The 24,073-nt window shown below is 49.7% G+C and overlaps 1 protein-coding gene across 1 annotated transcript; it reads left to right on the top strand.

The window, feature by feature from the left end:
• The first annotated feature begins 801 nt into the window (after nucleotides 1-801).
• GABPA (GA binding protein transcription factor subunit alpha) lies at nucleotides 802-24,024 on the top strand. Its single transcript, XM_066599096.1, has 10 exons — nucleotides 802-961; nucleotides 2,169-2,268; nucleotides 6,425-6,569; nucleotides 9,299-9,383; nucleotides 12,013-12,255; nucleotides 17,558-17,752; nucleotides 20,838-20,894; nucleotides 21,466-21,609; nucleotides 22,526-22,718; nucleotides 23,415-24,024. Exons 2-10 carry the CDS (start codon nucleotides 2,192-2,194, stop codon nucleotides 23,641-23,643), a joined length of 1,368 nt encoding a protein of 455 aa, XP_066455193.1. The 5' UTR covers nucleotides 802-961; nucleotides 2,169-2,191; the 3' UTR covers nucleotides 23,644-24,024.
• The last annotated feature ends 49 nt before the right edge of the window (nucleotides 24,025-24,073 follow it).

The raw sequence follows: 24,073 nt of genomic DNA, 5'->3' as shown, positions 1-24,073 counted from the left end.
GCCCGCGGTCCGTAATAGAGGCAGACATGCGCCTATAATGCACGTGTCATCGAGCGCGGTGCCCACTTCCCTTGTTGTGCCCAGGAGGCCCGTGTGCCACGCAGCAGCGGGTCCGATGTCTTGCCCGACAGGAATAGTACATGTGATGAGTTTTCTTACACGATCTGCAGACCCCCGTAGACTGCAGGGGGGGCCGTGAAGTAACAAGACAACCCGCCGCCCTGTATACGTTACCAGTGGTCTGCGGGAAGATACTAATCACATGTCCTATACCGGTCCATAGCACAGATGAGCGATCTGTGCCTGCAGGTCTGTCCGCACACAGAACAGTGTCCGTGCGCTCTCGGTGGTAACACACGGTAAGTGCGCCCCCCGCAGGGCTGCTCCACCGGGTCACATTGGCGCAGCACAATACATGTGCAAAATGTGTGGGTGTAATACATAATGAATAGAAGCCGCTGATTGGATGTTCACACGAGCCGGTTTTGTGAGCGCATTTGGTTTGCATTATCTCTGCCGCTCTGTTCTCGTGCGTTTTGCGCATGAATGTAGCACATTAAACTTTATTGCGCATTGAGACCAATGGGGGCGCGCTTGCGTGTTTTTTTACACGTGCAAATACACAGGGTGCGTGCATACAAAATGCACACTGCAGCGCCGCTCACTTATCCCACACGACCCGCCCCCTACAAGAAGTACCCGCCCCCTTCAGGCGCGCCAACCGCGCACAGACCCCGCCCACTTGTTGATTCCCGCTCAGTGTAGCCCCGCCCCGCGCTGAGGTCGAGTGGAAGTGCGTCATCCGACTTCCGGCAGGCTCGAGCCAGTCCCTCGCCTTTTCCGCCCGGGTTGTGTTTTGTTTCCGTTGGTCGCTGTGCTGCCGCCGCGGGTCATTTCCGTGACTGGAGGCCGGAGACAGCGGGGGGGATACGGAGCCGTAGGAGAACCAGCGGCAGCGGTGGTGAGTGCAGACCGGAGGCGGCCGGCGGGTAACCAGCCTGACTGTGTGTGCTGTCATGGGGGGACTACAAGTCCCAGCACTCCCTGCTCTACTCTGGACTATGTAAAGGGGCCCTAAATCCCCGCAGGCCGCTGTGCTTGGGGGTCTGTGGAGTGTTGTAGTCCTGCGTGGGGGTCTGGTGTCGGAGACAACCTGTGGTATTGGGGGTCCGCGCCGCTCTGTGGTGTCGGGGGTCCGCGCCGCTCTCAGATCGTACGGCGCAGTGCGACTATGTTGGTGCCTTTTAATTTTCACCCTTGTGCGCACGGAGGTGACGTATCGTGTGTATTACGTGAAGTGTGCCGTCCACGGCGAATATTCCTGCGCCGACTATCATCATACGTGTCGTGGATGCGTGTGTCGCACTCGCCATGATGGTGCGGCTCCGTGAGGCGCGCAGGGAGAGATGAGGGGGGTTATTTTCACAGTTTCACGCCACGTGCTGCACACTCCTCAGTCGGGGAGGGGGGGGGGGGCTGTAGGCTGACGGCTCTCCCATAAGTTTTGCCATTTGTGGCGCTGTTTTGGCAGTTGGTCACATGACCATCTGACAGAGCCCACAATATAAGCAGGTCCCGGCCGCGAACAGCCGGAGCGCCATGAGCCCGTTCCTTCTGACCGCTATAAGGCTGCGTCCACACGGGCGAGCGCCAAATCGGGCCGAGTAAGACTGGGGCCGCTGCTCAGCTGTCAGGGCTCATGCACACCGGCGCACTGCGCAGCCCGACATCACCCTCGCGGTCCTTGCGAAAAGCCCTGAATGCGAGGCGTTTTCACAAGGAACCACCTTGCAACCCTTCGCCGCCGCAGCAGGACATGGCCATCTTCTGCTGCCACCGGCCCGATAGAGAACATGTGGAGCCCCTGGAGGCAAGGTGACTTCATTTGAAACCAATTCTGGCGCGAGGAGACCCTGCCCCCCCCCCCCCTGGCGGTTGGCGCGAGGAGATCCCCCCCCCCCCGCCGGTTGGCCTTTCTGACGACACTAACGTTTATCTAGTTGGTTCCTGTGACTTCCAGTTGTTGTCAGTTTGTCGTCTTCTGCTCGGTTACATGGGGTAGTTTGGTGTCCTCCCCGCCGCGTCGCTCCCGCCCCCCTTCGATGAGAACATTCCGGATGGATACCTGCTGGTTGCCGTAATCTTAACCTTTCTCTCTCACCTCCTAGGATTGTGTTTAAACCATTCAGCCATGAGCAAGAGGGAGGCGGAGGAGCTGATCGAGATAGAAATAGACGGAACGGAGAAGTCAGAATGTACAGAAGAAAGGTGGGTGTCACCCTGCAGGCATGACGGAGGCCGCCGGTGGGTAAAGTGGCCTTAAGGTGTTCACTGCTGCCGCATGCAGGGTCATCTCCAGCAGCTCCCGCCATCCCGGCCGTGTCTAACCTCTGCCGGTTATAGAGAGTTGATGGTGAGTGTGCCTGCGCGCTGGGAAGGGGGGCGCATGCGCGCTCGCTGTTGACTCTCCCAGGATGGCAGAGGTTAGGCGCAGCCAGGCCAATCAGTCGGCGAAGCGTCACTTGTGACACTCCGACCACTGACCCGGGCGGCAGCACTTGCCACCTGGCATGGTCGGAGCAGGGGCGGAAGCTGGCACCTCTGCCCTGCGATCGGACAGCTGACAGAGAGAAAGAAGAAGAGGAGCAGCAGCCTCCTGGTGACCGGCCGCGTACGGCACAGGTGAGTTTGTTTTTTATTTTGACAGAACCCCTTTAAGGAATACTTACCTGTTTGGATGACTCCTTAGAATAAGTTGCTGCGTACCTGAGGAATAGCCCTATCGGGCCGTTAATACCACATATCAGGTGTGTCAGAAAGTATCCAACCTTAAATCATTGTGCGTAAATGAGTGAAGCTCGGGTGGCGCGGTTTGGTGCACGTATTTAGGCGACCCTAATGTGCATGTTGGATTCTTTTCCTGCTTGCAGAAGCTGCCAGTCGCCGGCAGAGGAGAAGTGTTAGTGAGCGCCGGCGAGGGAGGGTAGTGTTAGTGAGCGCCGGCGAGGGAGGGTAGTGTTAGTGAGCGCCGGCGAGGGAGGGTAGTGTTAGTGAGCGCCGGCGAGGGAGGGTAGTGTTAGTGAGCGCCGGCGAGGGAGGGTAGTGTTAGTGAGCGCCGGCGAGGGAGGGTAGTGTTAGTGAGCGCCGGCGAGGGAGGGTAGTGTTAGTGAGCGCCGGCGAGGGAGGGTAGTGTTAGTGAGCGCCGGCGAGGGAGGGTAGTGTTAGTGAGCGCCGGCGAGGGAGGGTAGTGTTAGTGAGCGCCGGCGAGGGAGGGTAGTGTTAGTGAGCGCCGGCGAGGGAGGGTAGTGTTAGTGAGCGCCGGCGAGGGAGGGTAGTGTAAGTGAGCGCCGGCGAGGGAGGGTAGTGTAAGTGAGCGCCGGCGAGGGAGGGTAGTGTTAGTGAGCGCCGGCGAGGGAGGGTAGTGTTAGTGAGCGCCGGCGAGGGAGGGTAGTGTTAGTGAGCGCCGGCGAGGGAGGGTAGTGTTAGTGAGCGCCGGCGAGGGAGGGTAGTGTTAGTGAGCGCCGGCGAGGGAGGGTAGTGTTAGTGAGCGCCGGCGAGGGAGGGTAGTGTTAGTGAGCGCCGGCGAGGGAGGGTAGTGTAAGTGAGCGCCGGCGAGGGAGGGTAGTGTAAGTGAGCGCCGGCGAGGGAGGGTAGTGTTAGTGAGCGCCGGCGAGGGAGGGTAGTGTTAGTGAGCGCCGGCGAGGGAGGGTAGTGTTAGTGAGCGCCGGCGAGGGAGGGTAGTGTTAGTGAGCGCCGGCGAGGGAGGGTAGTGTTAGTGAGCGCCGGCGAGGGAGGGTAGTGTTAGTGAGCGCCGGCGAGGGAGGGTAGTGTTAGTGAGCGCCGGCGAGGGAGGGTAGTGTTAGTGAGCGCCGGCGAGGGAGGGTAGTGTTAGTGAGCGCCGGCGAGGGAGGGTAGTGTTAGTGAGCGCCGGCGAGGGAGGGTAGTGTTAGTGAGCGCCGGCGAGGGAGGGTAGTGTTAGTGAGCGCCGGCGAGGGAGGGTAGTGTTAGTGAGCGCCGGCGAGGGAGGGTAGTGTAAGTGAGCGCCGGCGAGGGAGGGTAGTGTAAGTGAGCGCCGGCGAGGGAGGGTAGTGTAAGTGAGCGCCGGCGAGGGAGGGTAGTGTAAGTGAGCGCCGGCGAGGGAGGGTAGTGTAAGTGAGCGCCGGCGAGGGAGGGTAGTGTAAGTGAGCGCCGGCGAGGGAGGGTAGTGTAAGTGGGCGCCGGCGAGGGAGGGTAGTGTAAGTGGGCGCCGGCGAGGGAGGGTAGTGTTAGTGCGCGCCGTCTTTCCTTCTTTTTTGATAAAATGATGGAAAAACTTGAACAACGCTACTGCGTTAAATTTATGTGTAAAGCTTGGCAATTCCCAAGTGGAAAAGATCCGTACGATTCAAAAGGCCTTCGGAGACGACGCTAATGGGCACCACACAGATCACGGGGTGGTACTACAGCTTCATCATTAGAGTCCAGCCCCCTCTCTCCCGGCGGCTCCATGGGACCTCTGGCTTTCCCCCAAGCTGAAAATACCCTGAAAGGAACCAGATTTCAGTCCAGAGAAAACATCATGCAGAATGCGACGGACCGGCGACGCGCCATCTCAAGGGAGGCGTTTCATCACTGGGAGACGTGTGCGGCTGCCGATGGGACTGAGGGAGATTACTGGCAGATTGTTAGATCTGAATCAGGTTGGATACCTTTTGAACTCCCCTCGTATATATCTATATTTTCTGTTACACATTTATACAGCACGTTCTTGCTGAGCGCTGGGCATTGCTTGGTGTCCCCATTGTGGCTCACAGTCGATGTTCAACTATTACTATGTTTTTAAAGTGCATTGGAAAAAAAAAAGTCCTCGCAGCAGCTGAGCTCGCACAGTATGATGGCACGCCCCGTCTCAAATCCAACTTCAGTTATGGGCAATCTGTCACCCTTAAGAAGGGCATTCTCTGGATGAGCGCTCACAAGACTTGTCTTACCAACACTGCGGCAGATTGTTGAAGCCCTTCTTCCAGTTTGTACATTTGTCCGGCAAGGACGGCCCTCTACTATCACACGGTCCAGCATTGGCTTCCCACAGCAATCCTTTCCGTAGGAGTTAGACTGTTACTATCATCAGTAATTAGCTGCCTATACTGCCTATTGGAGTACATCTGGCGGGTACATTCATCTTCCGTTCCACTGCACGGTCAAAGCTCGGATACACTTTTAGGACCCATCGAGGATGATTTGTCCTAAGCACTTTTTATAGAAAATATCACTCATCTTTCCCTTACAAGTGCTAATTTTTTGTTAGACGGGGCACAATTGTTAGATATTTTCTTCACTTGAGATCTGCTGTGTGTGTGCCTGTGTGAATAAAAAAAAAAAACCCTCCCGCAGCGGAGGAGCCTTGGATATCCGGGACATCTTACAAATCCAGTTCTTCTCCCAAACTACTCTGGTGCTGTTTACTCACCAGTGGGACTATTCCCCCTCCTAAGAGGATCCCGATCATTCCCTTCTGCTGTTCTGGGACTGATACCACAAGACTTCTGCCTGCGGATCATCTAGGTTCCTCTCGGTGCCGCTCACAGGAAATATAAAGAAAAAAAAAGCTGTACTGCGTGTGACGGCGTGCCTGAGAGACGCAATCACGCGCAGTACAATTCCGCTGCCATACCAAGCAGTACGCCGGGCTACAGCAGTAAAACCTCATGTGACCCATGCAGCGTTTTACGCCTACAGCTGTTTGATCCCGGCCTAAATCTGCAGTGGCCAAATCCTAAATGGCGCGGAATAGGCTATGTTTTAATTTTGGAAATGCTGCTTTAATATATTATTTGAAGGGTTTCCATTTGCAGCAGAAATAGTCATGTGGAAGATTTAGGATCTGCAGCTCTTTTCAAAAATGTGGGATCATTGCCGAAATTTCCTGCAGCAGCGCATGAAGGAGATTCTAGAAACCTCCGCCGGCTTGTGCTGTACATACTGCAGGATTTCCACCGTGATCGCGGCAGTATATCTTCTGTGTGTGAAGGCAACTTGAAGGGATTGTCCAGGGGCTAAATGTTTACACCGTGGTCCATTAATATCCGCTCGCTTCTGGGGAGCGCGATCATGTCATCCAGGTACGTGACTGGCTGCAGGGGAAGTGAGAGGAGATTATAGGCTGGTTTATTATTTAATCTGTCACTGAGCATATAGTAGTAATAAGTAGTAGTCCCTGGGCAGACAGTTCCTTTACTCGGTCTTGGGTTTCAGATGCGTGTCTTTCTGATACCCAACACTTAACCACTTGTCCAACTGTAGTATCTACTTGCAAGTTCAGTTTGGGCCTCAATTTTGCGCGATTTCAAGGTTTATGTAATATTGAGCAATGAACGGTCTTATTTCTTTCTGCACACGAGTTACTTTCCTGGTATCTTTATATATGACTATTTTTTTTTCCCAGCATCATCGAGCAGACATATACCACAGCAGAGTTCGTCAGCCAGTCGATCGACATAAACGAGCCCATAGGAAATCTTAAGAAGTTGCTAGAGCCCAGACTTCAGTGTTCACTCGATGCCCATGAAATCTGTTTACAAGACATCCAGGTATTTGTGTGTACGTGAATGTATATCCATACTATATGTAATAACACACTGCCCGCACGATCCCCAGCCCGCTCCACCTGCGTTCATTCAAACAGGTGTGGCTCCTGTGTAAAGCATAGGAGAGAGTCGCTGGTACAGTTGTTGGGCACTTATGCTTATCACAGCCATACAGTGTAAAGGTACCTTAAAGGGGTTTTCCCATTACTTAAAATTGATTGACAACCACTCTGTCCTTCCTGGCTGCAGCAGTCACGGGTCCAGGTCAGCAGAAACCAGGAACTACCGAGTGAATGTGAAGCAATTATAGGTAATGGGAAAAACCCCTTTAATATACTGCATGCTGCTCTAACTGGCCGGTTTTGCTCATGGGGGCAGCACTGGTCAATAAAGCAGGTGTAGTGTGTGAGACGAATGATGCATGCTAATGTACAGTGTAAGTCAGGTTGTCAGAAGCGGTGTGGCCATCTTTGTTTCTCCAGGCCTGGTGGGTTGCTTTAAGCATCACAGTATAACCTCAAGTGACTGTCAGGTTTGGCTGCTTTCACACTCATGCATTTTTTTTTATTGTGATTCAAAAACACATCAATAAAAAAAAAAAAAACCTCTTTTGGGGGACAGGGGTGGGGGGGAAGTGGTATATTTTTAATTGCAATTCAGAAATAGCCCAAAAATTGCAGTAAACGCCATTTGTGAACGCAGCCTTAGGAAGCAGAAGTGATTGCAGCATAATTTTACCTGCTTTGGTGCAAATGAAAATGACAGTCGAACTGGAGAGGTGACAGTAAGACCTTCCTCCCTCCCCCAAAAAAAGGTTATGGAGAAAATTCCCGCTCCTCCTCCTTCCTGACTGATTCTTCTGTGGTTCTGTGTTTTGCTGCTGTCCTGGTCTCTACTGGTACATGAGATGCTATTTGGCCAATTGGGCTGCTCCTTAAGGATGGCACATCCATACGTACCATCACATGGTTAGCTTTGTCTCTCAGCAAAAGAGCACAGAGCTGATACCAGGCCACAGGCCGTTACACGAGGAGGACTGGACGCAAGGGCATCGGTCCAGCATCGGGAGCAAAATATCAACATTCTGAGTAACACTTTGTTTTCCTGCACCAAGCCAAGATTGCAAAGAGTCATATGTGTCAGAATGATGGATTCCCCCCACAAATGACCCCATTTTAAAAACTACACCCCTTAATGTATTCACTGAGGGGGTCAGGAGTATTTTGAACCCACAATTTTTTTTTTTCAGGAGTTAATGCAATTAAGAGGAGAAAAAATACAATTTCATATTTTTGCAAATATGTCATTTTAAAGGCAGTATTTTTCTATAGTGCACATGAAAATGAGGATTTATACCCCAAAATGGAGTCCTGTGTTCAGAAACATATGCATTGTGGCCCTAATCTTATGTTTGTATGCACAACGGGGCCCAAACCGAAAGGAGCAGCCGGTGGCTTTCAGAACAGACATTTTGCTTGAAGGTGATCTATGCTCCATTGCCCGCTTGTGGAGCCCTTGAGTGGCCAAATCGATGGAGACACCCCCCCCCCCCCCCCACACACACACACACACACGCATAAATGAAGACTTTCACCCTAAAATGGATGCCCCTGTTTGTCCTGTGTTCAGAGACATACCCATTGTAGCTCCACTCTACTTACAGGACCCATGGCTAGGTCTACAATAGAGGGAACACCCTTTAGGTTTCAGGGTACAACTGAATAAATTCCAGGCCCCATTGCTCACTTGTGCAGGTAAAAAAATGAAGTCCCTGAAAACAATTCCCCCCCCCCCCTCCCCCTCTTTTTGTCATTCCCTTAATCTTAGATAAAAGTAATAAAGTAAGCTGTGTGGTATGCCCCTGGCCACATCTCCCTGCACTGGACACCCGGGTGCAGGGAGATTTTAAATTTGCCGGATCTTCTGCGCATGCGCGAAAGCCCATGGCAGGTCCAGGTTGCTGCAGGACATCACGGAGGATGGAGGCGAGTACTTTCAGCTCCCATCATGGATCCCATCTTCGAGGAGAGCTGAAACTTTACCTTTTTTTACTTTTCCGTGATCACCATTATTCATTGGATATTGCGGATCACTTTCCTGTGGACCAGTCACCGCAGTCCTCGGCTACCTTTTGGGATTTCAGATCTCCCGGCCTTCTGCACGTGATGTAACACGTCTGGTGCGGATCTGCAGAAGTCAGCGTCAGGTCCTTTCTGGGCCAGATCGCCGCGGGACATCGTGAAGGACCGGGGTGAGATCCGATCCATAATAAAGTTGAACCTTTAACTTTTTTTTACTTTGTTTACTTTTATGTTATTGCATGACTCGGCAGGGCTCCCCGTGGCCCTCCATGACAGCTTCAGGCTGTTGGCTACCTCCGGCAGCCGACAGCATGGAGCTGCCGAGTCCTCGGCCCACGTGGCTTTAATCCTCGGAGCGAGTATGTTGTTACAGCCCTGGGGATTAATGTCCACTGAAGCAGGACGTAAAAAGTCTATGGGGTGGTCAGTAAGGGGTTAAGGCTTCTGTGTCTGCTTGGTAATATGTAAGTACGATGTTGCCGTTCTGTGTAGGTTCTGCGCACTACCTGCAGGTACCTCTATCTTTTCTCGCTTTGAGGGTTGGTCCCGCACTGTGCAGGGTTTATTTTATGGTGATTACGGTGATTACTTTTTGCTCTTTTGCGCCTGTTTTATAATTGTAATATGATGTAAATCTCTTTTCTATAACAGCTCGATCCAGAAAGAAGTTTATTCGACCAAGGAGTTAAAACTGATGGATCAGTACAACTGAGCGTGCAAGTTATTTCTCAGCAAGGTTAGTGGCTTTCACTGCATGGTCATCTATGAACGTCTCTTTTATAGCTTGTGTAACGAGGATCTTCTGTCTGAACTCAACTTGCTCTAATTGAGGATCAACTAACTGCCATTAGTTCAGCAGGCGAAACCACAAGAAGCGGCACATTGCTTCTGCAGCTTGTGCTACTGGGTGACCATGTAATACATAAAGGTATTGTGGCTCCCCCTTCTGGCTAATAGAGGGGCCCTTAGCAGACCCGACTCCGTTATTAAGTCGCACATTTATAGGCCTATTTGGTGCAGGTTCTACTTGGAATATCTGCAATAATTTCCAGCACAATGGATGTGGATGGGGGTTTGGAAGACTCCATCCACGTGTCCTGGAAACATTTGGCACAACGTTCAGGACAATTCTCCTGTGGATTTCACTCTTTATTGCAATACTTAAGGTGAAATCCACAAAGCAAAAATTGCCAAAATCTGCCACAGAAATTATCCGTCACACTTAGCCTTGCCTTGCTGCAGCCATTTAATTTCAGTTTTTTTATTCTATATCCATGCAGTCCAAGGAATCCTCTTTGCCTTAAAGGAAGTCTGTCATTGGAAAACGACCGATAAACTACTGCCAACGGCATATTCATATGCAGGATCGTACATCCTCTTTGTAGAAGTGCAGACTTCCCGGAGATGGGAGATCTTGCAGGTTACCCGTGTTCTAATCAGTCAGTCAGTCGGACTGATGGGTAGTCTTGCAGCGCTTTATGGTCCTCCTCAGTCCCTCTTCTTGTCTAATGGTTGGCGCTATAGACATCAATCATTAGACAAGGGAAAGGGCTGTAGACATCCACACGGTAGACTGCTTGGACCAGAATAAGCTGCAAGGTTGTCCATCGATCAGACTGTAACGGATCCAGATAGAGTGCAAGAATCCTGTACTGCTTTATATTTTCTGGACAGCTGCACTTCCAAAAAATAGGAGGTACAATCCTGCCTATGACTACAATGCGAATGTACTGATGGCAGAGGAGGACCAATCCTGCCTATGACCACAGTGCCAATGTACTGTTGGCAGAGGAGGTACAATCCTTCCTATGACCACAGTTCCAGTGTACTGTTGGCAGAGGAGGTACGATCCTGCCTATGACCACAGCGCCAATGTATTGTTGGCAGAGGAAGTCCGATCCTGCCTATGACCAAGCGCCAATGTGCTGTTGGCAGAGGAGGTCCAATCCTGCCTATGACCACAGCGCCAATGTGCTGTTGGCAGAGGAGGTCCAATCCTGCCTATGACCACAGCGCCAATGTGCCGTTGGCGGAGGAGGTCCGATCCTGCCTATGACCACAGCGCCAATGTGCCGTTGTCGGAGGAGGTCCGATCCTGCCTATGACCACAGCGCCAATGTGCCGTTGGCGGAGGAGGTCCGATCCTGCCTATGACCACAGCGCCAATGTGCCGTTGGCGGAGGAGGTCCGATCCTGCCTATGACCACAGCGCCAATGTGCCGTTGGCGGAGGAGGTCCGATCCTGCCTATGACCACAGCGCCAATGTGCCGTTGGCGGAGGAGGTCCGATCCTGCCTATGACCACAGCGCCAATGTGCCGTTGGCGGAGGAGGTCCGATCCTGCCTATGACCACAGCGCCAATGTGCCGTTGGCGGAGGAGGTCCGATCCTGCCTATGACCACAGCGCCAATGTGCCGTTGGCGGAGGAGGTCCGATCCTGCCTATGACCACAGCGCCAATGTGCCGTTGGCGGAGGAGGTCCGATCCTGCCTATGACCACAGCGCCAATGTGCCGTTGGCGGAGGAGGTCCGATCCTGCCTATGACCACAGCGCCAATGTGCCGTTGGCGGAGGAGGTCCGATCCTGCCTATGACCACAGCGCCAATGTGCCGTTGGCGGAGGAGGTCCGATCCTGCCTATGACCACAGCGCCAATGTGCCGTTGGCGGAGGAGGTCCGATCCTGCCTATGACCACAGCGCCAATGTGCCGTTGGCGGAGGAGGTCCGATCCTGCCTATGACCACAGCGCCAATGTGCCGTTGGCGGAGGAGGTCCGATCCTGCCTATGACCACAGCGCCAATGTGCCGTTGGCGGAGGAGGTCCGATCCTGCCTATGACCACAGCGCCAATGTGCCGTTGGCGGAGGAGGTCCGATCCTGCCTATGACCACAGCGCCAATGTGCCGTTGGCGGAGGAGGTCCGATCCTGCCTATGACCACAGCGCCAATGTGCCGTTGGCGGAGGAGGTCCGATCCTGCCTATGACCACAGCGCCAATGTGCCGTTGGCGGAGGAGGTCCGATCCTGCCTATGACCACAGCGCCAATGTGCCGTTGGCGGAGGAGGTCCGATCCTGCCTATGACCACAGCGCCAATGTGCCGTTGGCGGAGGTCTGATCCTGCCTATGACCACAGCGCCAATGTGCTGTTGGCGGAGGAGGTCCGATCCTGCCTATGACCACAGCGCCAATGTGCTGTTGGCAGTGGTTATCGGCTGAGAGACTTCCATAACGGAAACACAGAAATTAAACAAATGAGGGCATTTGTCCAGAAAGTACGTTTGTGGCAGATTCTCTTGGATTTGCTTTCGGAGAAAGCTCAGTATATACTTTCACGTTGTGCGTTGTGTCGTTCTGCACGCAGGTCTTGATCCAAAGCTGAACATACTTGAGATAGTAAAGCCTGTAGAGACTGTAGAAGTGGTGATTGATCCAGACGCTCATCATGGAGCAGTGGAGGCGCAGCTGGTGGAGGAGGCCCAGGTGATCACGCTAGATGACACCAAACATGTCACCATCTCTGATGAAACCTCGGAGCAAGTCACCCGATGGGCTGCGGCATTGGAGGGTTACCGGAAGGAGCAAGAGCGCTTGGGCATACCGTACGGTAAGTGAAGTCTGCGTTTCCTTGAAGGGAAATATCAAGTCTACATTTGCTGGGGCAGGAACATGTGAAATGAACTTAGGCTAGTATTACTAAAACAAGACAAGGCAGAAGCTGCGACAAATTTATCACGATGGCGCACATTGTCTAACAAGATGCTTCACAATTATCAAATGTGTTAGTCACTTTTTATTATGCCACCTCTTGACACGTCCAACACATTTGTTTATTCCACTTGCCACCCAGCAATTTAAAGGGGTTGTAAACTGTTGATTACCTAGTCTTAGGACAAGCCATCAATAGTAGATTGGTGGCAGTCTGAGGCCTGAGACCCCCACTGATGAGGTGTTCGCCAGGCTGGTGTTCGCATGCACTGAGCTGATTTCTATAGGAAACAGACGGCTCCATTCTTATTGTAGTGACCAGGCTTGGAATTACAGGCATAATTTCCTTTCACTTTAATTGGACCTTTGGCTGCAATTCCAAGCATGGCCACTGTCGTAAGAATGAGGCTGTCTGCTTCCTGCAGAAATTCGCTCAGTGCCCTAGCACTCCAAGCTAGTGAACAGCTCATCGGCGGGGTTCATAGGGGCGGGCCCCTGCTGATCTACTACAGATGGTCTTTCCTGAGGATAGGCAATCTGTGTTTTACAATTGTACAATCCCTTCAATTCTGGATACACGATGACCCTCCAGTTTTAGGACAGCATTGTGTCCCGGGACCGGATGGCTGGTATATTACCTGCAGTTGGAACGACTTGGCCACCTCCAATCCACCAGTTTTAGGCCCTGTTTTCAACTGTCTAAAGGCCCATTTAGACACAGCAATTATCGCTCAAAAGCCATCTTTTGAGCGATAATCGTTTTGTCTAAACGCTCGGCCGTCGTGCACTATTCGTTTATCGCTGATTTCTAGCAAGCTAACAATCAGCGATGAGTATTATAACGCCGCACGCTCAGTTCTCTGCGGGATACAAGCTGATAGCATTCTTTCAGCTGGTATCCCGCACGGAGCTCTCAGCGAAAGCTCTGAGAACAAAGCAGCTGTTTGCATATGCAAAGCGGCTACTGTTCTCGGGGCTCTCAGCGGTATCCCACTCCACTTGCATTTAACTCTTCAGGAACTAATTAGCTACTTAAAAGTTTATGCAAAGATGATCGCTCAAAACTGTCACTCAGACTGTTTGAGCGATCATCTTGCCGTGCAAATGCACCTTAGGATGGCTGCAGCAATTACCTAATGCCCAGTGCTGATCACATTGATAGCTTTGGCCAATTAGAGGACAGGTATTGTACATTGGTAATCTAACATTACCAAAGCTCTGTGGGCGTTGGGTAGTCTGAGGAGTGCGTTGGCCATCTTACACCGGCCAAAACAGGACCTGGAACTTGTGGATTGAAGGGACCGTAGAATAAAACAGCCACAGGTAATATACCCATCGCCCCCCTCAGGTCACAGGACAGAAACCAGAGGGTCCCTTTAATAGACTTTTAAAATTATAATGTCTTGCAAAAAAAAAAAGTTAATGTTTTAATAAGAAAACAAAAAATAATAATTCACCCGCCCACTTTTCCCAATAAAACAAAAAACCTAATTGTTACTGCTCTGTAAAAGTTTAATCTTATAAAACCTCACATTATTTCTGCTGCCCGGTGAAAGCTGCGAGTAAGGAAATAAATTACAAGATGACAGAATTGTCTTTGTGGTCAATTTGTCTCCCAAAAAAAAGTTGTGAGAGAAAAAATTGCCATCGGCAGGACGCTACGGGTGTGTGCACATGGCGGGATCTGACACTTATTTCTGCATGTGGATTTTGCATCCACAACTGTTGCGTCTTTCTGCCGCCTCGCACTCCTGCGGTGCGGCCTCCCGCCGCCTCGCACTCCTGCGGTGCGGCCCTCCCGCCGCCTCGCACTCCTGCGGTGCGGCCCTCCCGCCGGCCTCGCACTCCTGCGGTGCGGCCCTCCCGCCGGCCTCGCACTCCTGCGGTGCGGCCCTCCCGCCGGCCTCGCACTCCTGCGGTGCGGCCCTCCCGCCGGCCTCGCACTCCTGCGGTGCGGCCCTCCCGCCGGCCTCGCACTCCTGCGGTGCGGCCCTCCCGCCGGCCTCGCACTCCTGCGGTGCGGCCCTCCCGCCGGCCTCGCACTCCTGCGGTGCGGCCTCCCACGGATCCACACACAGACTCGGCTGTTGCGGATGGGCAAAGTCCATGCATGGAATTTCCAACCTGCATTAAGTCAGGATTATCTGGTTTGACTCTGCAGGAAATACATGGAGGGGTCACTCGCCTCTGTTGTTTGACCCTGGGGGGGGGGGGGGGGGGTTCTATTTTTCTGTGTTTGTTTTTCTGTAGTTTTGTATTTTGTTATAAAAGCACAAATAAAACATTAGAAAAAACTAGTAACAAGTCCGTTTCTTTTCCTTGCGTCCATGACGGCAGCAGTGAGAGACCGCCTCCTATCCAGACGGGAGACAGGAGCGAAGAGCCTTTATAGGTTTACCAAAGCTTTACGGCTCTACTTATAGCCTAATAACCTGTATGGCTTTGCCGATAGCCTTTTTGCCATTGTGGTTTTCCTATATCCTTGTTGTGTTTTGTTTGGGGCCTGCGTGCCGGACCTAGGTACTGATTGCCACTGCACTTGGCCTCGGGCTTATGGCCTCTGGGCCTCACATGCGCATGTTGTCCTGTAGGCGTGTGGCTGCTGAGCTTTGCCTATGGCTCTATGATCTCCTCTGGGCCCGGCCTTTGACCTCTGGTTGGGCTCCTGGTCGGTGACGTTCAATAGAAAACTCATCAGTAAGATATTTCTGGTAAAGAATACCTTTGGAGATCGGAGGTAAGACCGTTCTGGTGATTGCGTAAGGACAAGATGACGAATAGGTGGCGGTTACATCGGATAAGACCAGGTGGTAACTTTACCTCGGATAGATTATATACATTTCCTATCTTCCTGAAGTCTTTGTGTGGAGGAGTTTATAGGACGCATTTACACTTTCTCTACACGGATCCTCCCAACTTCATAATCTAGAACTTGTCCTAAAGAATCCCTCTAAATACAATATATTGGTGTAATGTTCCTTTCTGGGAATCGTATATCCTAAGAGCAATAACCGAATGAGCTCTATTGTTTAATAGGGAAGCCAACACATTGGGGGCTAGTTGGGTCTTGGGGTCTAGAGGCCCATTTAGATGTAAAGACTACACTGGTCAACAAATCAAAAAAAAAATTCTGTATCCTGTTTGGAAACGGGTTGATGTAACTAATTTTGGGGTGCTGGACGAATCAGAAATTTATCCATCACGTCACATTTCTGAGTACTCCGCACAATTACATAGACAGTAATACAGGATTGACAAATATTGTCTGGTTTTAAATACAAAAAAAACCCACTCAGAACTCAGTCATGTTTTTCTGGTGATGAATCTGTGAATGAAACTCAAAAAATACCGATCTGCTGAGGTAAGAAAGAAGAGAAGGGCTTCATGCAGATCACAGCAAACACTAAGCAGCAGTACAGATAGGCTCATGTCGGTAACCTTCCTGCTCAACTACATTGTTCTGCCATCTAGTGACCATTTTTAGAACTTCAGCCACTGTGTATTACATTCAAATAGAGTTTAGTGGAGTCACTGATTTAACTTTAAATAAATCACCAGAAAATGAGCACAAAAAACTTTTTGAAAAAAATCTAAATTACATAAAAACCTTAAGTGATGCATCATTTCTAACGGTAAATTCGGATTCTACACACAAGAATTGGTATATCGCACACCAGATGCCGTTGAGCAGTGTTATCGCTCAAAACTCCTTGCAACGAACAAATTCGAGTGATAATCAGAGTGAATGCAAAAAAATTTCTCCCTTGTCGTTCGCGGTTGTTTAAGCTGGCTTTTCAGTCGGTTTAAAAAACCTCGCTGGCTTGTCGTTCCGTGTAAAAGCTCCCCGCTTCCCATAGGAGGTGAAGCCTGCGGTCCAGCTGTTCTGTATACTGTAACTAGAAGCGTCTATTTGATTGGCGCCAATTTTCAATATCAGGAGAGAATGCCAAAACTTCAAACCTACAAGACAACTTTTTGGGGTTTCGCTGGTACTTTGTTGGTGTATTCTCCAATCCAATGAGTTATTAGCCATCAGCCTGAAGTACTAATCTACTATCAATCCTCCCAAGTTTAGTCTAGTTGAACCCCTTCCAACCCAATTTGTATCCTGGCTTTCCTAGGGGGCGGGCTTACTCTTTTTCTGCCGTTATACAACAGCGCTATCTGCTGACCAAAGCCAGTACTGCATGAGGTGACACGTTGGATAGTCTCCAACAGCAGAGAGGCTGGCAATATACAGTAAGAGAACCCCAACGGACGTCTTCCAACATCGGAGCTGTACAGCCTTAAATCGTAATGTCTTTAGACGTCAGACAGTGGATTGGAAAGGGTTAATCTCACTGGTGCACCATTTGAGTTAAAATAAATAAATTTTAAGTATCAACATAAATGGTAATCGGCCTCCATTAGTCCCTGGATGTTGCTGCTGACCTGCAGAGGTGAAAGGTGTTCCTGTCTGGATGGTAGGGGGTCTCATGGAAAACCGATTACTGGCAACATCTTGTTTCTTTCAAAACCCCGAATTTGAAGTCAACGGTTGACAAATCTGTATTTCCATACAAATGAATGGGATGCAGATTTTGGCACAGGATCTGCACCAAAATGTACTGTGTGAACGCGGTCCAAAGATGCAACAGAAAGCATTATTAATCATTTATTTTTTGTTATTTGGTAAGGGGTTTAGATTTTTTAAAAGTAGTAAAATCTAAAGTGTTGCCCTAATCATATTTGAGAGAGAGAGAGACCGACCGACCGACCCCCGAGTCGCCTGCTTAGGCATATAAACTAAGCTTATGGGCTCAAAGTAGATGACTCACTAAGTTTGGGGATGTAAGTTTTATACCCTCCTTCCCTGTCGCTCCCCCGCTGTTAGCACTGGGACTCGGCGCATTGAGCGGTGCACTATTTAGTCCGCTCGTTGTAATCTTTTGTACTTCAGTGCAAATGTCCGCGCTCACATCGGGGAAGTGGGGTATGAAACGGACCTCCCCGGACTCAGCGGGTCACCTGCTTTCAGTCCATAAACTTAGTTGATAGAACAAAAAGTATCTGACAGTCCCTCTAAGAGGTTAATCCTAGCCAGGCATAGTTGTCATTGGTGCAGCACTGGATTTTTTCTCCTTCGTACTTGGGACTATTCCCAATGATGCGTTCTTTGTGACGGTGACACTTGTCTAATACGCTTCTCTCTTCTCTTCCAGATCCCCTGCAGTGGTCCACGGATCAGGTGCTGCACTGGGTGCTGTGGGTGATGAAGGAGTTCGGGATGACCGATATCAATGTGAACGCCCTCAGTATCCCCGGAAGGGAGCTCTGCCAGATCAGTCAAGAAGATTTCTTTCAGAGAGTCCCCCGAGGAGAGATCTTATGGAGTCACCTGGAGCTGCTCAGGAAGTGTAAGGACGCACGGCTCTTGTTTCTGTACAGTCTGCTTTGGTTGTATTCTATCAGCTCCCAGCTTTATGTAGACTGACTCCATGGTGCAGACCACACATGGTAGCACCTTTGCTCTGACCCCTTGGTGTGTTCCCTCTCCCAGCCTCTTAAAGGGACACCGGTATCACAGAATAGTACCATAAACCAAGTTATAGGGCTATTCCGTGCCGTAACGGGGAATTTGGGTGGGTTATACTCTCATGTTCCTTGATTCCAGCAGTGTCTGACCATGAAAGCTTTCGGCCTACATGTGGACTTCAAGAATCGCTGCTGGAACTGTGGAGCAGACAAGTATAAATACAGCACCATCCGGAAGAGTGTAACTTAATTAATAGTACTATTCGGTGGTGATAGTGGCCGTTTATACCTTTTACATGTTAACTCTTTAACGTCCTATGATGGATATATCCATTGTGGGTCGTAAGGGAAGGTACAGAGCGGCTCGGGAACAGCCATCTGTTGGAACTAGCTGCGATGATGGCTGTTTAATGGCTAATATGCTGTGGTCCCTGCTGTCCGTGGCATCTAAGCAGCTGGCTGGAGGGGGGGCCTTCATGAGGGGACAGTAGTTTGCCATGTTAGCTTGAGGTCTGAAGTATTGCAGTATATTATACAAGGAATCAGGCGATCACATTGGGCTAAAAAGAAAATTAAAAAGTTTAATAAAAAAAAAAATTTAGAAACTAATTAAACACCTCTTCCCAGTTTTCACATTGAAAAATAAACATAATTGGTGTCACTGCATCTATAAAAGTCTGAAAGAGCAAAATATTGCCTTGTTTATCACGCATGGTGAGCGCCATGAGGAAAAGCAATACCCAATGACATAATAAAAACAAATTGGATAAGTGATGAAATAGTCCTATGTACCCCATTTTGGTACCAATAAAATCTACAGATTGTCCAGTCAGACGACAAGCCTTCATGTCGTCTTATAGGCGGAAAAATAAAGTTATGGGGGTCAGAACGGGGTGAGAAAAGGCAAAAAGTAATAAAACATTAAAAAACATGTAAACTGAGTATCACAGCATTTGATTCGTAATGACTAGAGATGAGCGAGTATACTCACTGAGGCACATTACTCGAGCGAGTAGTGCCTTAGCCAAGTATCTCCCCGCTCGTCTCTAAAGATTCGGGGGCCGCCGCGGGTGACAGGTGAGTTGCGGGGGCGAGAGAGGGAGAGAGAGATCTCCCCTCTGTTCCTCCGCGCTCTCCCCCGCCGGCCCCCCGAATCTTTAGAGACGAGCGGGGAGATACTCGGCTAAGGCACTACTCGCTCAAGTAATGTGCCTTAGCGAGTATACTCGCTCATCTCTAGTAATGACCAATACAATAAAGTGGACGTGTTATTTTCACAGCATCTTGAATGTGGCTAAGGGCAAGACACCCCCTCCCCTCCCCCACCAGAAAAATGGCACAATTCTTCTTTTCTTTTTTATAAATATTTTCAGTAAATCAAATGGTAACTGCAAAATACGGCTCATCCCACAGAATACGGGTCCTTCTACAGCTCTGCTGGGGAAATGAAAGACATGAAAAACAACCCGCAAACAAAAGACCTGTATAGAGGCCGGTCATTAAGGGGTTAAGCAAATAGAATAAATACACTTTGTATAGCTCTTCTTTATGGCTAAATAAGGTAGATTTAGGGGGTTATTTCCATCTTGTATATCACCAGGATATGCTGTAACTTTGATCAGTGGGGGTCCGACCTCTGGGACCCCACCAATCCTGTGATGTAGCACTCCGTCCCGTGTCCGGCCAGATGTCACTGTGTAGAGGACTACAGCCGGGCCACGTCACACTGAAGACTGTAGTATAGTGATCGATGGGGGTCCGACCTCTGGGACCCCACCAATCCTGTGATGTAGCGCTCCGTCCTGTGTCCAGCCAGATGTCACTGTGTAGTATAGTGATCGATGGGGGTCCTAGGGGTCGGTCCTAGATGTGCCATCGCTTCATAAGAGGAGCATTCCCTCTCTTGAGGCGTTGTACCGTACATGCAGATGTCAGCACTCCTGTATAACGCTGAACTGTAAGGCCCTGTTCACACGGTGCAGATTTGCTTCGGATTTCGTACAGGTTTTCTAATCCGTGGTAACTCGTGGGTTTGGTGCAAATTGGGCTACAGATGTATTTGATGATTTTCCGCAGTAGCTGTTGTGCGTTTGTGAAATTACTGCGGATTTCAGCCTCTCCATTGCAGACTATTGTCCAAAACCGCAGCACATCTGCTGATAAATGCTTGCTGCTGACTTTAAAGAGACGGTCACCATATTCTTGCACCCCTTTGTGCAGCACAAGGTAGTGACAGTCACACTGGTTACAGTGAAATGTCTGCTTTAGGGATCTGTGCAGGAGTTTTTATGAAACTTTCCTTTCCTCAGCATAAATTTCCATGAGCTGCAGACTATCTACATCCATCCCGCCCTCCAGCCTCTCATTGACAGCTTATTAGGCTGGAGGACAGGGTGGGTGTAGCTGCAGCTCATGAATATGCACGACTAGTTCTGGGTCTGGCTGCTACTAATTAAATGCAAGTTTCTCCCAAACTACTGCACAGATCTACACCTAGCAGTTGAACAGGTGATACCTTATGGCCCTCTCGGTGAAGGCTGCAAAAAGATGGTGACAGTCTCTTTAGACTCCGCATTGCATGTCAATTTCCACACTAGTTTTGTATAGACTTTTTTCCGCAGCGTGTGGCCAAGATTTCGAAAATCTCATTCACTTTGCTGCTATTATAAATGCTGCTGATTTTCCGCAGAGGGGCCACATAGAAAATGCAGATTTTTTTTTTTTTTCATGGGGATCATCCACAGTGCATTCGTGTACATCTGCGCGGAAAAACAATTACATCCGCGATCTCCCGCAAATGGTTTCTGCAGGTCTCCGCTGCTGAAATCCGCATGCGGAATCCGATCCGCCCGTGGACATGAGGCCTTACTGGAGGCGGTCTTGTGTAGTTAGTAAAGCTCCATGTTGTCGCCTCCTGATGTTTCTTGTTTCTGTATTGTATCATTATCATGTGTTCTTTCTCCTCAGATGTGCTGGCCAGCCAAGAACACGGAGGAGAAATAGCAACCGTAACCATCGATCAACGTAAGTTGGTGAATTCTTAAAGGGGTATTCCGATCTAGATTGCTGCTATCTAGATTTCTCAGCTCTTGCTCCTTGTTTGCTTTTGAGCTCAGTTCATTAAGGACTAAGCAGTAATCTGTGACTCTGCTCTAGCTGCAGTAGTCTAGGGCGCCCCCTGCCTCATCACTTGTTTAGGCTGTCGCCGACTAATCTAGATCAGGCTCTGTAGCTAAACTTTAGTCACATATCGGCTCTGTCCTAACCGAGCCAAGCTAAATAGCCGAGCAGCAAGATCTGAAGAAAATGCTTAAATCCTCCTCCATGGGTACTATCTTGCATATCCGTTTTCAGCTCTTGACTGAAGGGTCACGTTTATGGGTCTGACATCGAAATATGAAGTTGTTCTCTACATAACAGTAGAGACTTGCCTTCTCATTTTTTTGCAGTGCAGAGTCCTTTGTAACACTTCCTGCTTTTCCCATAGATTTACTCTTGGCCTCGGTCTTGGTAGATGTTCTTCAGCTAAAGTCTTAGTTTTCGCATGCGATGTCTGAATTGAAAAACCAAAGAGACTGTTTTTGTTTCCTTGCAGCAGTTCAGATAATCCCGGGATCGCTGGCAAATTCAACCCCCACAACTACCATAAAAGTTATAAACACTCAAACCAAAGTAGCAAAAGTCCAGCGGGCGCCTCGTATATCCGGAGAAGACAGAAGTTCTCCTGGAAACAGAACAGGTAAATGTCACTTCTTCTTCAGCTCGCACAGAATCTATATCACTCAACGCTTTGCTCTACTCTTGCCTCGGTGCAGGGTGTCTTTGCCCAGGCACTGAACCAGCAGGAGATCCTGAGGGATGAGCGTTGGACTGGGCAGTCTCCTGCAAAAAGCCAGCCATATGCATTAGTGAACTGTTGGCCGACTCCACCATAAACCTCTCAGTGGTGAGGGGGGAATAAGCCGCTGCCAGAACCATTTGGCATTTGCTTTATTTCCCCACATGAGCTAAAGATTGGACGGGTTGAAATCTAACACGACTGCTGCATCTTTACATCTACCATTGAGGGACGCTTGGTAGCCCCCTGTACTTGTCCAGCACCGATGACCTAGTCCCCTCCAGTCCCTGCTGAAAGGGAAAGCGATAACGTCATTTACTGCTCACATGACTGCAGGAGCCAATAGCTAGCCTCAGCGGTCATGTGGCCAGTAATGTGATGTGACAGCTGAGGCCAGCAATTGACTACAGCGGTCGTGAGCGATGGATGTGATGTTACGGCTGACCTAAACCTTTGCATACATCTTTTTAAGTCAATGGCTTGGTTGACTGACAGCCAGGCTTCTCTGCTGCACCAGGCAGAAACCTCAGAGCCTGGCAGCAATCAATAGCAACTGCAGCATGTTGGCAAATGACGGGGGAGGGGGGGCTTTTTCCGTCACCCCCCCCCCCCCCCCCCCCCCCCATATACATAAGATGATTTGTCAAATCCACCAATATCGTTCGTCCAGTGCCTACGAGCTTGTCTCCATGGAGTTGGAATAAGTCCGTAATGACAAGTAACCCCTCCGTATCTTACAGCGTTCGGTTTTATCCGCTTTGGATTGTATGAATACTTGGACTGATCCGGTGAATAATTCTGGCTGTTTGTCCTGCAGGTAACAACGGGCAGATCCAGCTCTGGCAGTTCCTCTTAGAGCTGCTGACGGACAAGGACGCCCGCGACTGCATTTCTTGGGTGGGAGACGAAGGGGAATTTAAATTAAACCAGCCGGAGCTCGTTGCTCAGAAATGGGGGCAACGTAAAAATAAACCCACCATGAACTACGAGAAGCTTAGCCGTGCACTTCGGTAAGTTGGAGACCAGCACAGAGATGTTCATCCTGATCCTCCTGGTTCATGAATATAATGCAAGGATGGTGTTAAACTGTACTTTATATCATAGAGGCTGCATATGTTTATCAAGGAGGCTGTATCAAGACTTAACGTTATCCCCTATTTTGTATCAATCTAGCTGTATGAGAACTTTTTTTTTTTTTTGTGGGCCAAGTTGTATTTTACAAAGGTACTATTTAATGTACTGAAAAACCTTTAAAAAGTTCAAGGTGGAGTGAAATGGGGTAAAAACCTGCAATTTCACCACCTTTTTCCTTCAATATAGTCGTGTGAGGGCTTGTTTTTTGCAGGGCACCCTGTAGCTGTAGTTTTTATCGGTACCATTTTGGAGTACATAAGACTTTTTGATCTCTTTATTACATTTGCTACCATGGCAACCGAATGGCGTCACACAATCGCATTGCAGGGGTCTATTTGGGACCCCTGAACTCCAATCAAGGCACTTATATGCCAGAGTTGCGGGCGGTTGTGAACTGTCAGAGACAGCCGGTACCTGCCTTGTATGGAGCTGAATCTGCTACTGACCCCGCCGTACACCCAGGACGGGAAGGGGTTAATGTAAACTCCATACATGCATGTGAAGAATGTGATTGACCCGCCAAGTTTCCTAGCCGTATGTTAACCAATTGCCTTTTTTCTCTCCTGCCCCAGATATTACTACGATGGAGACATGATCTGTAAAGTTCAAGGCAAAAGGTTCGTCTACAAGTTTGTTTGCGACCTGAAGACTTTAATCGGGTACAGCGCAGCGGAGCTGAGCCGCCTGGTGTCCGAGTGCGAGCAGAAGAAGATGGCCAAGCTGCAGTTACACGGCCTCGGACAGCCGGTCACAGCCGTAGCCCTGGCTACAGCCTCCTTGCAGTCGGACAAAGACAACTAGGCACTTGGTAAAGCCAGACTACACACACGGCCTTCTACCACCATGCAAGTTCTCCCAGAGCCCCCCCACCCCCAGGACTGGCCAGCGGTCGGCATGATTTTCTACAGAGGACTTTAATAAACTTGGAACTTGTTATTTTTGGTATTACAAGTTTCTTTGCCGGAGCCCTTCCGGAGGGGAGCATGATATATTTTATATATTTTGAATATGAAGCGATAATTTACACTTTTTAGTAAGATTCCCGTTCTGTCCCTCGCGGAGGAGATATTATCCATCATTTCAGTCAGACGTTTCCTTATCTGTCCGTGTTTTATTTTGTTTTGTTTCTATTTTTTTATATATAAATTAATCTGCTGATCTTCAGGACGTCGAGGATCTCAAGTTGCGTTTGGTTTGTGCTTTAATAACGCTATACGGTATCGTGTTTAAC

This window comes from Eleutherodactylus coqui, chromosome 4 (genome assembly GCF_035609145.1).
Source record: "Eleutherodactylus coqui strain aEleCoq1 chromosome 4, aEleCoq1.hap1, whole genome shotgun sequence".
Classification (NCBI taxonomy): domain Eukaryota; kingdom Metazoa; phylum Chordata; class Amphibia; order Anura; family Eleutherodactylidae; genus Eleutherodactylus; species Eleutherodactylus coqui.
This window is presented reverse-complemented; position numbering and strand designations above follow the sequence as displayed.